The sequence below is a fragment of the Cicer arietinum genome, chromosome 3 (assembly GCF_000331145.2).
Source record: "Cicer arietinum cultivar CDC Frontier isolate Library 1 chromosome 3, Cicar.CDCFrontier_v2.0, whole genome shotgun sequence".
NCBI classification, from domain to species: Eukaryota; Viridiplantae; Streptophyta; class Magnoliopsida; order Fabales; family Fabaceae; genus Cicer; species Cicer arietinum.
Window position 1 is genome coordinate 52,125,073 of NC_021162.2, and position 16,568 is coordinate 52,141,640.

The 16,568-nt window shown below is 27.8% G+C and overlaps 1 protein-coding gene across 1 annotated transcript; it reads right to left on the reverse strand.

Moving 5' to 3' along the window:
* Window positions 1-7,138: 7,138 nt before the first annotated feature.
* LOC101489700 (uncharacterized) lies at window positions 7,139-11,682 on the reverse strand. Its single transcript, XM_004492243.4, has 5 exons — window positions 11,496-11,682; window positions 10,427-10,608; window positions 10,275-10,328; window positions 9,971-10,022; window positions 7,139-7,557 (listed from the first exon to the last, which is right to left on the reverse strand). Exons 2-5 carry the CDS (start codon window positions 10,510-10,512, stop codon window positions 7,348-7,350), a joined length of 402 nt encoding a protein of 133 aa, XP_004492300.1. The 5' UTR covers window positions 10,513-10,608; window positions 11,496-11,682; the 3' UTR covers window positions 7,139-7,347.
* Window positions 11,683-16,568: the final 4,886 nt, after the last annotated feature.

Below are 16,568 nucleotides of genomic sequence, written 5' to 3' on the forward strand. Positions count from 1 at the left end.
TTGAGAAAAAGGATTAATCGACCCCAACGAGATGTTGTAAGATATACATGACTATAAATATTTTTAGCGAAAATTACATGAATTTTTATTTCATTTTCATTATAAAAAATTATGACAAATTAACATATAATACACTTTGTTACAATATATATATAATAAATAAATTTGGCATTATTTAACAACTAACATTTGTGTATAATTGTTTAATGTAGTTTTGTATACACTTGCCTACAAACCATACATTCCGTTCGAGGGTTGAAGTGACTAATTATATACTTTACGAAGCTCTTCCTACAAAACCTACAAGGAGCAACAATATAGGCACTAAAAGAAATCAAGAAACACTTGATATTGAATCCAATGTAAATTGTGTTTAATGTTAAAACAATGATCAATTAATATGTCAATTAACTACCATAGTTAGTTAATGTTGTTGTGTTTGCTTGTTTGTGCAGGAGCTAGATTCGACATCAAATAAATCGAACAAGAAGAGAAAAATTAGTTCTGATGTCTCTCAACCTCAAGTGACGGAAAAGGAGAACAAGATCATCGAAATTGGGAAGAATGAGGTGATGGATTCATTAGCATTGGCTAATTGCGAAGAAAATGTGGAGATTGGTCATGTTTAAAAGATATATAGATTTGTCCAATAATATGATGAGTAGTTCAAACTCAAAGGCCATGACCTCTCAAATTAGGTATATGTAAAGATGTTTTAGAAATTAATATGGCAAAGGAGACATTATGATTTGAGCGAGAGACCTTAGTTTAATGGTAAAAAAAGTAGTCTTGTAATACTAAGAGACATAATTCGAATCATGTACTCCTTAAATTGTTATTAATTAATGTCATTAATTAATATAGCTAATATTTTATAGACTAAATTACATATGTAGTCCTTTAACTTAATTTCAGGTAATGTTTTAGTCTTTTATTCTTAACAATATTAAATAAAGTATGAAAATATGAGTTTATTTGAAGATTTGCGTTACGAATTTGATGAAATTTATATTATATTGAAGAATATAATTAATTTTATGAGTTTTGATTGAATTTTTTTTTGAATTTTTGTATAAAAAAGGATAACATTGTTGAAATTTTAAAACATAAAATATCAAATTGTCGCTTAAAATTAAAATAAAGGACCAAGTCGGAAAAAAAAAGGATAAAGGACTAAAACGTTACCTGAAATTAAGTTAAAGAACCACAAATGGTTATTAATGTCATTAAATTTTTGTAATAATATTAAGGGTATGTTTAATAACTTACTTACAAACTTTTTTAATTTTTTAATAAATGACGAATTAAATATAAATTTTTTAAGTTTTGACGCTTAAAAATTTATATTTAATTTAATTTATGTTTTGTTAAGAAAATTCTAAATTTTTTATAGAATTTTTTTTATATAATATCTTCAATATTACTGAAAAAAACATTAAAAAAATCTAAAAATACTCAATATTTTGACTTAAAATCATAAACTAAATTTGAAAATGAAAAAAACTTATTGATAAAAAATGAAAGTTGACGACATTTTTTATAAAAATTAAAAACTAACAATGAAATTTTAGAGGAATCAAAACTTATTTCATGCTTTTATTTATTCAAGGAATAAAAATTTATTTAATGCTTTTGGAAATAGACTTTGCCTTACTAGAGTATTGCTTTCGATCCTCAACATGCACCATCAATTCATCCTCCTCCTCCTCAGTACTTAGTAATAAAATATCTCAAAATGGTAAAAAAGAAAAGTAATTCCTCTTTATTTAATTAATAAAACTTAAATTTATAAAAAAAATACTTTTTAATTTCTTTATATTTAATTTTAAATTTATAATAGATTTTTCATCGTTATATTTTATCATCTAAAAGAAAATTTATAATAAAAATTTTATTTATATACATTAATAATGTAAATAATTGTATATTGTTAATTAATAAAAAAATATATTAGTCAATTAATAAGTGTTAGATCACTAAAATCATTAATCATTTGTAAATTAAAAGTCATACAAATATTTTGTGATTGATTAATACATTTTGTAGTTTTTCGATTATATTTGATTAAAGTCAAATAGGTACTCAAGGTACTCGAGGGTCGACTTTTTGCATAGGTTCATTGGTGATAACTTCAAAAGAAAATTATTTTTAGTAATATAAAAAGTGAAGGTTTTTTTGTTAGATACATTTTAATCCCTACGTATTATGACATTTTAAGTTTTACTTCATAATTTTTTTTATTCACTTCTAATCTCTATATTAATTTTCTAGAGACTTTTTTTAAGGACTTAAAATATCATTTTATTTACAAAATAGAGATTAAAAGTAAATAAAAAAAATTATGAACTAAAAAATTGAAATTTTTTTTCTAAAAAAACTAAAATAAAATTTTATAAGAATAAAATTTATTTATCTTTTTTTATTATTAGATTTACACTTTATATTGATTAAAGATTCAATTTTTAAAATTAAAACAGAATATTCAAAATGTTTAAAACTGCACTTCCATGTTGCTTATGAATCATTATAATATATATTATAAATAAATACCATGAGCGTTTATTAACAAACGTTTATCACACCACTACTCTTGCTAAATTTTCAATTTGCGTATTAAATGCCAAACATTTTGAGCGTTAATTTTGGGTTTTGGTGGGTATTATCTTAGATGTTAGATATTAAGCTCTACAGAAAAAAATAAATTAAACAAGAGATGCATGTAGTAATTAAATTAAATTAAATTTTAAACCATGATTGTGCCATGCATTGTTAGATTAGCTCGATAAAATCTCTCTGTGGTGGTGAAACGTATTGCTTTTTATCTTGATTTTCATTGGTGTAACTTCTTCATGGAGATTAACAACTATATATGATCTCTATATAAAATTAAAGGTCGTTTTCATTGATTAATTGTAAAAGTATAAAATTGTGGCATAAAAGGAATAGGCAACGGCAACTTGGACATCTTCATCGATTTAAGAATAACAATGTGAAAATTGAGCTCTCAACCCACTTTAGGTTCATAGTCAATTTAAGGATGTATTGAAGGCCTATATTTCTAAGGTTTTTGCGGATGTTGGATGTATATATGTGCTTCACCATCATCTTTAAAAGCTAGTTTTTAGACTTTATTCTTTTTCTTCCTTACATTGTGTTTAAATGATTTATAATTTCTTGTAATTGTATATTTGGTGTGGGAGAATAGAAGATTAGTTAGGGTGAAATTGGTAAAAGGGGAGGTACGAAGAAGAAAAAAATTATATTCATTAATTAGATAACTAATTTGCAAAATGAAATTTATATTTATTGCATAAATTTCCTTTTAAAGACGGTTGGTTATTCACTCGAATTCGACCTCATTTAGTATTTAAATAAAATCTACAAAATTGATGTAAGATTCTTAAAAATTCTGTTTTGCTTGGGACAGATTTTGTTTTCTGCAAATGTTGTTTGTGACCCTTTATGATATGTATCTTTCTACTTTATTTAATTTCCTTCTCATATATTTGGTGTGTAGAGTATTGATTTATTATTTAATTAGATACTATGACGTAAGTATCTATCTTATCATGTGTGGATATGAATTCATGCTAAGTATATGATTGTTACACATATATGATGTTTAAGGTAAGGAATTTAGAATTCATCCAACCTAAATGAAATTTTCTTCAATATATATATAAATGAAGGTTAAGTTAGTGTAAATGGGTACCACTTACTATCATAGTTATGGTAATTAATCTTATTAAAATATATTTACTAATAAATTATGATAAGTAGGGAAATCTCCTGCACTCTAAATGAGATTTTTATCACATATTTTTATATCTTTAAATACTTCATTTTTTATGACTTAGAAAATAAATTTAAATAAAGTTAAAGTACAAATTATTTTATTATTTATGAGAAGTATTAATGATCTTATAATATAGTTGTTAAATGATAATTCAATAATTAGGAGACTTTTTTATGCTTAATACACTGACATAATTGAAATTTAAATTATCTTATTAAAAGTTTGTTGAGACAAAATCTCTCTTAATTGGTTTTAATGATAACAAAATTAATTAAAAGATTATGATTGAAGTTAATGACTAATCTGTGCTTTTGAGTGTATTCATATAAGAAAACAAATTATTATTCACTAAGGCAAAAGAAGAAAATTCTGAGTTAAATGCTAAGTATGAAAATGTCGAGGATGGCCTCACGAGTTGGTGAAACTACAGTTCTGCATCCTCGCTGATTTGAATTCATTAAACAAATACATAATAGTGTTAAAGAATGAATTATTTGAATTCATTCATCAAAGGCAGAATAGTATTAAAGAATGAATTATTTGATTCATTCAATAAAGGCAAAATACTATTAAAGAATGAATAAAGAAAAGCTTTTGAAGAAAAGGAGCAAGAAAGGCAAAAGAAAGGTACGAGGAAGGATTACACTAGCATGTGCCTATAGTCAACATCTTGAAAAACATCCCAATACTTTATGAAAGCAACCCATCATGTCATAGGCAAAGGCTACATGTAATCTTGTGTGATTTAAAAAGATTATAAAGTCAATCTTCAAAAAGGCAACAACAAACAAGTCCAAAATAAATTGATCACATGTCTTAAGGCAAGGAAAGAAGAAAAGGACTTCACACGTGAAGCTTTTACAAAGTCTTGAAGAAATGAATGAAAAAGACATCACATGTTCTTACAAGCATTAAATGGAGGAAAGAGAAAAAGTTCATATGTGAAGCTTTTTCAAGGCATTGAAGAAAGAAGAATGAAAATGACTTCACATAATCTTCAAACATTAAAGAAAGGAAAGAGAAAAGGACAGCATGTGTCTCCAAGTACCCAGAAAACAGCTACCTCGTACTTGAACATGTAATGCATCTATCAAAGGAGCTGAATGGCATTTTCGTAATTATGAAGAAAAACCTTGGCAATTCTAAATTGGATTTTCCAACGGTCACAAAAGGCTTGACATATGAAATGAACATAACAAAACCTCTATAAATTGCAGCAAGCTTATCTTCATCAAATACACAACATATTGCATTAAAAAGATCAAAGATCTTAAAGCTTTCCAGAAGCAACATCCATTATATTTTCATACTTTCTACAAATCATACATTAGATCTTTGTTAATCTTTTGAGAAAGTATTTAGAATCAATCACTCTCTTATCACACTGTAATTTCCACGTGAGATACACTTGGAAATATTTGAAATCTGATTGTAAGCTTGGTGAAGCTTAAGAATACACAAGTTGTAATCATCCTCTGTCTGAGGTTGATCTGTTTGAACATTAGTGAAATCTCACAAGGGTGTGAGGACTGGAAGTAACCATCTTTGAGTGAACCAGTATAAAAACAATGCGTGTCAATATTATATTTCTCTTTCACTCTTTAGCTCAGTTCAAATCTGAAGGTTTTGAAAAACCCATCCCCGGGCTTGCCATCCTCTGCAAGAGGATAGTTTTTAAAACACTTGAAAATTATTTTTAACAGCAAAATCCTTATTCAACCCTCATTCTAGTGATATTTAGCTACATCAAAGTTATGTTGTCAAATTTTATAAATCACTTTGTTGAGGTTATATTTTTAGGTTTTAGATAATAATAGAAAATTGAAAAGTATCTGAATTTACTAAACAATCATCCCATATAATATAAAGTCATAAGGATCACGTCAAGGGTCATAGTTTTAAGATTTTTGTATTTAATGAGTTTCTTTAGTTGCTAGAGTTGACTTCCTTATATATTTTGAAGATCACGTCAAGGGTCATAGTTTCATGATATTTTGAAGATTTTTTTTTTTTGTTATTAAATTTTTTAGTAACTTCGTATTTAGATGTTACATTTTCGTATCAAAACAAATAGATTTAATATTAGATTATGATTATGGATCTAAAAGTAATCTAATTTTAGATGTCAATTGTAACACCCACATATTTTGTATTCAACTTATTATATTTGTATTAGTAGTTTTACCATTCTTGTCATACCACTCAAAATTAGATGTTTATAGTAGTCTCATAAGATTATACATAATCAAAATCTATTAATTGGATAAGTTATCGAAGATTAGAGTAAGAAATCCTTGATATGATTTATCTTGTTTGGGAGTAAGGATGAAGTATTTGAGAATTTAGAAATATAACTAGAGATTCTAGTTGACTAAATTATCTGTATTAATTTTCTGTTATTATTAAAAATATAAAATAGAAAGTAATGATTTAAAAATATGTACATAATAGTAACCAACGATTAATATCGATAATTTAATAAAAAGTAATAATATATCTTTTGAAAAAAAAAGTAAAATATACATTTTGATTAATACTGATAATTTCGAGAAAAAATAATATTACGTTAAAAAATAAAAATAATATACATTTTGAGACAAATATTTTTTTCTTTAAATATGGTAATTATTATGAAACAGAGCTAGGTAGTATACCACTTTCTCTAGTCTCAAATATATGAAAAAATGAGATTAAAATGGTTGATGTATTTGATATTAAATTATTTTATCTATTAAAAAAATAATATACTGCATGTTTAGGTTTCTTTATAAAAAATTAAGAAAATATAAATAATTTAAAGAATGGAATAATTCTACTAAATTATTTATATTGTTCATTCTTTTTCTCAATTACTTCTTCCACCACAGTTATTACTTAATTAATATGAGTTTTTGTTAGTTACATTATCTCCGAAATTATTTTAAATTAGAAGGACTCAAGAACTGAAATGATTAAGGTATCGTCCAACTTAATTAAAGGTTATAGTTTCAAACTAACCATAGAAATGCAACATGATTAAAAAACTTGAAGGAGAATTTTACCGTCCATTATAGTCTCGGAAATTTAATCTTGCACACAGTGCCAACGTACCTAAGATTCTATGATGCCTTTGAGGAATGACACTGTGATAATTTTTGTACTTTAATTTTTACTTTAAAAAAAATTAAAAAAAATAAAAACAGCTTAAATATGCAACTTATTTAAGTTTGCCTACTACCATAATTAAAAGATCATGTGAGTGTCTGGAAGATGTTAAAGAAATAATTTTTTACATATAAGTTATTTTAGACTTATTTCAATAATCCCTTTAAAATTGAGTAAAAAAAAATAAGCACTTTAAAATAGTGTAGGAAAACATGTTAAAATTTATACAAAACAATTTAACCACATTTTCAATTTTAACATAGAAATTACTTGTACATAATCACGTGATGATGATAAATGATAATTCATTATGTGCTTAATTAAGGTTTTTCTAGTATGATAATTTAAAGCATAGTTGCACGAGTAAAACACAAACTTTTGACCAGAATCCAATTCTGTGCCTTTCCTCATTGGTTGCTTTCTGAATGGAAGTTGGAGGAGCTGTTGGAACCATGAGACACAGAATTCTTGTTGAGGAAGAAGCCTTTACACCTGCCGACTTTCAATGACGACACAAACTTGCGAACACCGTCATCAAGAGCACTCTGTAGCATCTGCAAGGAAAACATCTGTGGCTTTTCAGCAGCTTTTATTGCTGTGGTAACTCCAAGATTTATCTGCAAAAAATTGTGTTGAATAAGCTAAATGATGAAGTAATAGCTCTTCCTAAATCAATCTTCAGTAAGGGTAAAATATGTCATTCATATAATAATTAGTTGACTGAGGCAGCATTCTCATATTGTAAATGTACTCAAAATACAAACAAAAAAGAGAGCATGCAATAATTTAAAAAAAAAAATTAATGGTGCAGAGATATACATGCAATCTAATCATTAAGTAGCTATTAGTAACAAAATTGGATTCTCTAGTATTTAATCTGATCACAACACCAAACAAGTTCAAGCTTAAAGCACCTAAATGATGTTTTAAGTTATCCTTTGTACTTCTAGAACCTATTTAATTAATCATCATAAGCTTCAGAAAAGTAAGTGACTGAGTTTCCATGTAAGTTGGAGAAATCTTTGACTTCTAAAGGTAGATTTTTATTGTAAAACAAGAGATAGCTGGAAGATATTAAGAACTTATTTAATGAGAAATTGCTAGAGAGCAAAATATCATATCCTCCCTCTAATCAAGATTTCTTATATCACAAAATTTCCAAGACTCGTTAGATCCTCCAACTTGACAAATTCTAAACAATATCCAAGTTTTGACAAATGACAAGTCCACAGAAAGCAAAAGAGAATAGGGTCTCCCTTCCCTATAAATACTTCAGCTCAAAAAAAATACCAACCCATACCATCATAACCCTATCCATTACATTGTAGTTGTACACAACTATCAACAACCAAAGACTAAATGGAGTCAGGTCTCAAAGGCTGTTAAGTTATCTTTTTGAAATTTCTAAGAATGTATAAATTCCAAAATTCTGGATATCTTTGACCATGGCAAATCCTAAGAGCCTTACATAACATAATATGGCGTTCACAAAGTTGAAGTATATAAGTAAGTATTTCTTAATGAATCAATCAAACTCGCAATGTAAATTACACATCAACTGCAAAATTTCAGATTTGAGACCAAGAACTGTATTTCCTGCTACCAACTAACAGGCACTCTTGTTGTCTTGTGATATCATAGTGCAAAAGGCATTATATATATATGAGTGTGTGTGTGCGTGTGTGTGGAGAGAGAGAGAAAGACTTGACACAAGAAATTCTTTAATCTGGTGGGATCAAGTTCCTCCAAGAGTAATAACTCTTCAAAGATAATCCAAATCTGCACCTTTCATTTTGTTTTAATCAGAATGGTTTACACTAACTCATTAAAATGTCTCAAGTGACCTCGTTTTCTTCCAATCTTTCTCAATTTGTGACTTGACATAGTAGGTTTGCAGCACGATCTATACACTAACTCTTCCGTCAAGTAGAATTGTTCTAGTTACAGCAGAAGAAGAACATGTGAGTTCTGCTACCAAGGCTGAGGAGTAACACATCCGCGAATCATAACTCTCTTTCTTTCAAAGTTATATCTATATATTCCTACATCAAATGTCATATGCTCTGTACTCTATTTCAATCTCTTTGTTTGTTAATTTTCAACAAAAAAACAGAAGTGTGAGTATGAACAAAGGAACCATGTGTTTTTCAAAGCCACTGTATCACCATGCATGTTGGATATTTCCCAATCCATCGCGTACTTTATAATGGACAGAGGAAACGTTTATCAAAGGAATAGGCTTTGATATTTCAAACAAGCATCTCTTGACAACAAGTTGAGTGACATTAGGAGAAGATAAGGACAACAACAAATTCTAGAGAACTAATTTATGTTTTTCTAATAAATTAATTGGGAATTCTTGAATTGATAATGCTGAATCTTGTTTTCTGCAAATACCTGAAGGGACGTGCATTTGAAGGCAGCAATGCACGAATTGGGGGGGAAAAATAGAAGGTATTCCGCCACAATGGGCATCCAATTTTCACACACTTCTTTGCAGCAGTCATCCTTTCAGTGAGATATGGCCATACAAGTGACTTTAGGAACCAATGTGTATTCTCTGTTACGAGAAGGCAAGGCTTGTAAAAAAGTTGGGGCAAAAATAGAAAAAAAGGGTCATGGGTCATGTGAGAGATGATTGATATAGTTAATTCCTGATAAAAAGAGGGTCACGGGAGTAACTTTAAAGAGTTACTCTTAACTCATTCCCTTCTTTATATATATATACTCCCAATTGAGTATATGCACATAATTTATTTACATTTAAAAAAAAATGTCATGTTTTTAATGTGTCTTTCAAACCTTAAAAAAAGGAGAAAACAGCTGAAAACCCATTAAGCATATTAGAGATTACTTATAAAAACTTGATGTAAATATACAAGGCATGAGAAGTACAAATCAAAATCGACCAGCCAAGAACTCTGTATGTAATTATTGATTGCTACAAAAAATTTATCAAAAAAAAGTTAATAAAGAGAGTAAACGCTGAGGGAAAATCAAACTAAAACAATGATAAAATTGTCATCATACCGATTGTGAGGCCATCTGCACCAGACTTTTGGCAAGTGGGAGTATGCAAAACCTTTTGAAAGCATAAAGAGAGAAAAATAATTAACCAGTACAAAGGAGATTTTGCTGCTTAGTAGCTTTACTTATGCTGCAGAAATGCCAGAGAAGATACATATTATCTTTTCATTCTTTAAGAAGCAGTCTACCCAGTAAACCCCATAATGATTAAAAAATATGTTAGCAGCTTTATTTTTTTCTGTGTCACATTTTCTTGTTAATTAAGAAACCAGATAAAATGATTTAAAAGAAAAGATAAACATCTTACATTCCTCGGCCACCGTCAAGTGCTTCCTCTGCTGGATGTTTCCATTCATCAATTCTGTTAGACAGTAAGCAATAGTTTATCAAAATAATACTATATAGTAGCAACAAGATTAATAGATGAGAGAGAGAGAGAGAGAGAGAGAGAGATTTTACACCCATCCATAGCGACGATCAAACAGAAGACGCTTTGAGGATTGTCTAGAGTTCGGAACATTGACTCTGGAGCTTGTGGATTCCATTTATCTTACTTATTTTCTTAACTGGGTGTAGAGAGGGCATAAAGAAAAAAGAAACTCGTGTTGATGTTGATAGCCAAAAACAAAGGTCACCTGAACCTAAAAACATAACAAATTGGACATTTTATATTAAATCATTTCCAACTTATTGTTTGCTTATTTTTCAAAATAAATGTCAATCTAGTAAGATAAAAATTTACATGGTACAGAGATGTTGACAACTATAAAAAAGAGATAAAATACACAATCACATGAAAAAGATATCAATTTAAAGTGTTACTGTGCTGACAATTTTCCCAACTCAATCATGTGTGGTTTGAATAGAGAACTACACTTAAAGTTCTCACCCTACAGTTAAACTTTGACACTCTACACTTCTTTAAAATAACTATTGCTCCCAAATTTATAGTTTGGTTATCATCTTCAACCTATAATAAAACTTTAAACAAGATAATTGTGCAATGACTTCACACACTTAGACAATAATTTTGCAAACAAAGCATAGTAAGATACAAAATCGTTATTCTATATAGGAGTTATGAAACCAATACACTTCAGCTAGAAACACTACAAAACAAACTATTAATATTGGCTCTACCAATTTTTCTCAACTCAGCCACAGAATATTTTGCAAACAAATTAAACAGTGAAGATAATTTAACATTTACCACCTGACAGTTTCAGCCTCATAGAAGATTTAAAAAACAAGATAGCAGCAATAGTATCTTTATCATGAAGGACCTGATTTTTTTCATCATCTGGGTTCTGTTAATTTTACAAACACCTTACACTCGTTCCTGAAGAACCCTCCCCTCAATACTTTCTAAACGAACATAATGCTCTTTTTTCTGAGAATTTGACATTGGCATTTAACTAATTAAGTTCCAAAGATATTAGACAACTAGTGATACATCCAGTATGAATATAGCATATAAAGGAAAAGACCCTGTTGCGAGAAAAGAAAATTAAGCAAGAAAAAGAGGTACCTTAGAGTACAAATTGAAGCTTGTAAAATGGGTCGGACTCAAAGTACAATTTTTGTTATCAAAATAGTCTTAGACTGTTGGTGTCTAAATTGAAGATATGTCGGAAGAAAGGGGTTTGGAAAAAGCAAAATGACGTGAAGATGTTAAATGGGATTTCCTCGTACTTTAGATAATTGTCCAACAAATTTGAAAATGGGTTAATTTCACTAAGTTCACTAAATAGAATTATATTTTCAAAGTAGTGTATATAATTTTGATTGGAGGGTATAATTAAATAGAATAATTAAAACAATATTGTGACCCACACCACTTAATTCTTTTTTTTTTTTTGTTGTAAAAATAAAATATCTAAGATGTCTTTATCTATTAATAACATTATTAACTCTAAACTTAATTTTTGTTACGTAAACGCAATTTAATTATGTCTTATTTATGTGAGATCACGTTTACGTGAATTAAGTTCACGTAAAGTAATTGAGTTCACGTAGATGTATGTTGTATTCATATGTGTAATTTCTTAAACTTCGTTGAATACCAAAGCCGACCTAATGGTAAAACCACTAAAGAAAATTTATATTATTAAGTTTCACAATCATATTTTTTTAATTACCAATAAATCTCTCAAAATTGTATCAACTAGCTAATTCCCAAGAGAAATTATTAGTTATTTTGATAAATTTATTTATATCCTTTGGCGATTGAATAAAAGTTTCAACTATTTTTTTATTTTTGTAATTTTAAATAGTATGATTCATATTTTTGAATTTACATTTACATATTAGATTACTTATTAAATTAATATAATTAATATCGTATGATATTTCTTTTACAAGTGATAATAATGTCTATTGATTTTAATATTTGTTGAGATAATGTTAAATTTATATAAGATTTTATCGGTTTTAGTTTTAAAAATATTAGAATGTGAAGTATTTTTATTAAATAAAAAAAATTGAGATTTTTTTATTAAATAAATTTTTTTGTTAAATGAACTCAATTCACGTACAACCAATGTAAACTTAATTCACGTAAACGTATGTGAGTTCAATTCACGTATGCGTGATCTCAATTGTGTAAATAAAGCGACGTGTTCACGTAGGTATGCATAAATTGAATTTACGTAAACGTACGCGTGCGTTCGTGAATTCAATTCACGCAAGGTTTTTAAATGTTATTAATAGGTAAAAACATTTTAGGTATTTTGTTATTATAAAAAAATTAAGGGGTGTGAGTAGCAAAAATAGGGGTGTAGGTAACAAAATTGTAATTAAAATTACATTGAAAATGACCTTCATCTTAAAACAACTTTTTTATTAAAATAATATTTAGTGTGAAATAGAAAATAAAATATGTTTCAACATCGATAAATCTTTAGTAAAAAAATCGATAAAACTAAAAAATCATGCTTAAGCTATCTAACACTATGAGCCAAAAAAGTTAACCCGAATTGCTATTAGAAAGAACATTACGAAGGATCGTACTAAAAAGACAAGACAAAGTCAACAACATATCTCAATAAAGAACATGAACAATGTGCATAGGTCAAAGTAGATGATGTGGCACAAGAACTATACATCAACCCCCTCTTAGGAAGGAAGTTCGCGATTATTTCTCTGATCACTTCAAATCAGTTTATCTTAATAGAACAAAGATTGAAAATCTTAATTTTCAGTCTATTGGTGTTCAAGAGACAATCATGATGGAAAGACCTTTCTTTATCGATGAAGTGAAACAAGGAGTTTGGGATTGTGACAGTGTTAAAAGTTTGGGACCAAACAACGTTAATTTTGGATTCATAGAGAAGTTTTTAAGAGATTTATGTAAGAGTTATATGTGAATGGTAAACTAGTTAAATTGTTATTTTATTGTTTTGATACCAAAGAAGGAAAGCCCACAAAGTTTATCATATTGCATGTCAATTTTATTGATGGGATGCATTAATAAGGTGTTATAAAAAATATTAGCTAACAAGTTAAAAAGATTATAGGAATGATGATTTTAAAAATCAATCTGCTTTTGTGCAAGGCCAACAAATTTTAGATGGTATTTTAAATGTGAAAGAAGTGGTTGATGATGATCGAAAAAGAAAAATAGAGCTTCTTATGTTCAAGGTTGATTTGGAAAAAACTTATGACTCGGTTGAGTGGAAATATTTAGAGGAGTGATGGTGAAAATAATTTTCTACCAATGTGGAGGAAATGGATTAGATAATGTATTTCAATGACAACTTCATCAATTTTAATAAATGGTAATCCTATTATTGACTTTTCTCTTGAGTGGGGATTAAGATAGGGAGATCATTTATCTCCTTTCTTGTTCTTGATTGCGGTTAAAGGATTAAATTATTTGCTAAATGCTTTGGTGAATGCAAGATTGTGCAGAGGTTGTCAAGTTGGAGTTGATGAGCACTTAAAGCTAATACATTTGCAATTTGCACATGATACATTATTTATGGGTTAAAAAAGTTGGTATGATGACAAAACTTTAAAAGTACTTGATACTTTTCGAATTGATTTTAAAGTTGAAGGTAAACTTTCGCAAGAGTTTGTTGCTGGGTGTGAATGTTACTTTAACACGGTTGGAGGAAACAACTTTTGTCTTAAATCGTAAGGTTTGGCCATATACCTTTTAAATATTTAGGACTTTGGATTGGTGGCAAGTCTCGGAGGTTGTCATTTTGGTTTCTGTTGATAGATCATATTAAACAAAATTGTCGGTTTGGAAGAATTGCAATTTATCAATAGGTAATCACTTTGTCCTTCTTAAAGTTGCGTTAACGACATTATCAATGTACTTTATTTCCTTCTTCCAGGCTCCATTGTATCTCTTTGAATTTTTTATCCAAAGAATTACTTAAAAATACTTCTTGCTTAGAAATATGACGACAATTTTTTTTTTAAGTAAGAATACATAAACTATTATTTATTTAAAAAATTAGTAAATCATAAACCCAAAAATAATATATAAAATAATTTATATCATATTTTTATTAAAATTCGCAGCAGATAAATAAAAACTTCTTCAAAAGAAAAGAAAATTTATGACTTATTAAGATATTACATTTCTTAAAATACAAATGGAGTACTTCAGACTTTTTCTTAGAAACAATGCAGTCTCAATAAACTTAATCTAATTCCAAAAACTTAGTATTACTTGTATGGTCTTCATACAAAAAGTCATTTTTAATTAAATAAGTAAAATACATCTTATAATTCTCATTCTCAATATCACATAACAGAACGAGATTTCTCCCAAACTTGAACTTCAAGACTTATTAACCTGTAATAACTTCGATTTCGCAAACACATAGTCAAGTCAGTCAAACACAAACAACGAAGAAGGTGAGTTTTAAAAGCATGTTGATATTATAATATAAGTAAGAAGAGCACGCAAATAATCAACACAGAGTTGTATCAACCACATCACAATATATGAAAAAAATTCAAGAAAATAATCATATTATAGAGTCAAAATCACTAAAGAAAAATCAATATATCATTATAACATCAAATCATCTAAGATAATTTATTATCATATTAGATGCACATTGATCACAACAAAATAATCAAAAGATGGTAGTGCTATTCATGCTCTTGATAACTATATGATCCATATATAATATCTACCACTAAGACAATTTTCACATAGAAAAATCACTTATGCAAATGAAAAAAATAAACATGTCACAAAGGCATCTTCCACGAAGATGCATATGTCATGACATGATGATGCATTATCAAAATAAAATATTTCTGCAAAACTCATTAAAATGCATTCAATGACATGATGATGTATTATCAAAATCAAACATTCTCATACAATTATCACAACCTACTAAGATTAGGTCAAATGAAGATCATAATATCATATATTCATAAACAATTATCACAAGGATCAATGTTTTCACTACATATATCATGAAATTATATATTCATAAAAGTATCATAAAAATCAAAACTTTAATCTCTTACATCATAAAAATTTAAACTTTTTTCACATACATATAGAAATTAAAATCTTCATCGTATGCCACACATAAATTCAAATTTTATCACATAAATCATAAATAAGATTTTCAACACATTAAAAATCAAAACTTAAACTTTTTTCACATATACCATACAGTTGTAGAATTTAAATCAAACAACACCTTATAAAAGTTTCTAATCCATATTTTAATCCTACAAACCCTAATTAGTCATATTAATTTAATAATTACTAAATCGGGCTATTCCCGAATGAATTGTTGGAAAATACGATTTTCTTGTTCATCTTACATTATAATATACTCACGAAATCAAACTTCATTTCACCCTTTACCTTATTTCAACGCTTTCACACGTGAATACGAGCCCACGGGAAAAATCTTTTGTTCTTTGACTCATTGTCCTTCAATCGATCTAACTCGATAATTTATAGGTAAATGTCAAAAATAAATTATAAAAATAACTCTGAAAAGGTCAATTTCCAAATGGAATCAAGTAAGCTTACCCTAAATCATAAAATAATCAGGAGATAATGTAGCCACCGTTCATACAATCATTTTGGCGTTGGTTTCACTCAATTGAACTTACAGTGAAGAAGAACGGTGAAAAATAAATAATTTCATAATCGAAGACATCAGATCTTTTAGAAAAAGAAATTGAGATGGTTAAAAATATGAGAAAATGTGTTTGATTAACCATCTAAATGAATGAAACAACATAATGAAATTTAGACAAAAATGGAGAAAGTTTTTTGTACAGTCATTGGACACTAGAATTGAGTTTCTCTCACAATTGCATGAGTTTATTCTTTTCCTTTGGATTCATACCACTCTAGAGTGTGTCTCTCTTTTTGCTCACACTTTCTCTCTCTTTTTTTTTTTTTAATTATTTAATTAGGTTTTACTCATATGTATATTTCTTTTATTTTTCTAAAATAAAACCAATAATTTTCAAAACGAATTTTTAACACTTCTTTTGACACAAATATATTTCTAAAACATTATTAATATTTTAAAACTAATATTTTTCAAAGTAGAATAAATAAAGTAATCAATCTTTTACACACACACACACACACACACATATA

What these genes read in the sequence shown, in the direction of transcription:
- LOC101489700 (XM_004492243.4), bottom strand. Translation starts at nt 10,512, where the DNA reads ATGGAATCCACAAGCTCCAGAGTCAATGTTCCGAACTCTAGACAATCC. An exon ending in CTTGACGGTGGCCGAGGAAT is followed by an intron (nt 10,023 to 10,274) that starts GTAAGATGTTTA and finishes TGCTTTCAAAAG; the next exon opens with GTTTTGCATACTCCCACTTG. An exon ending in TGCAGATGGCCTCACAATCG is followed by an intron (nt 7,558 to 9,970) that starts GTATGATGACAA and finishes AATTTTTTGCAG; the next exon opens with ATAAATCTTGGAGTTACCAC.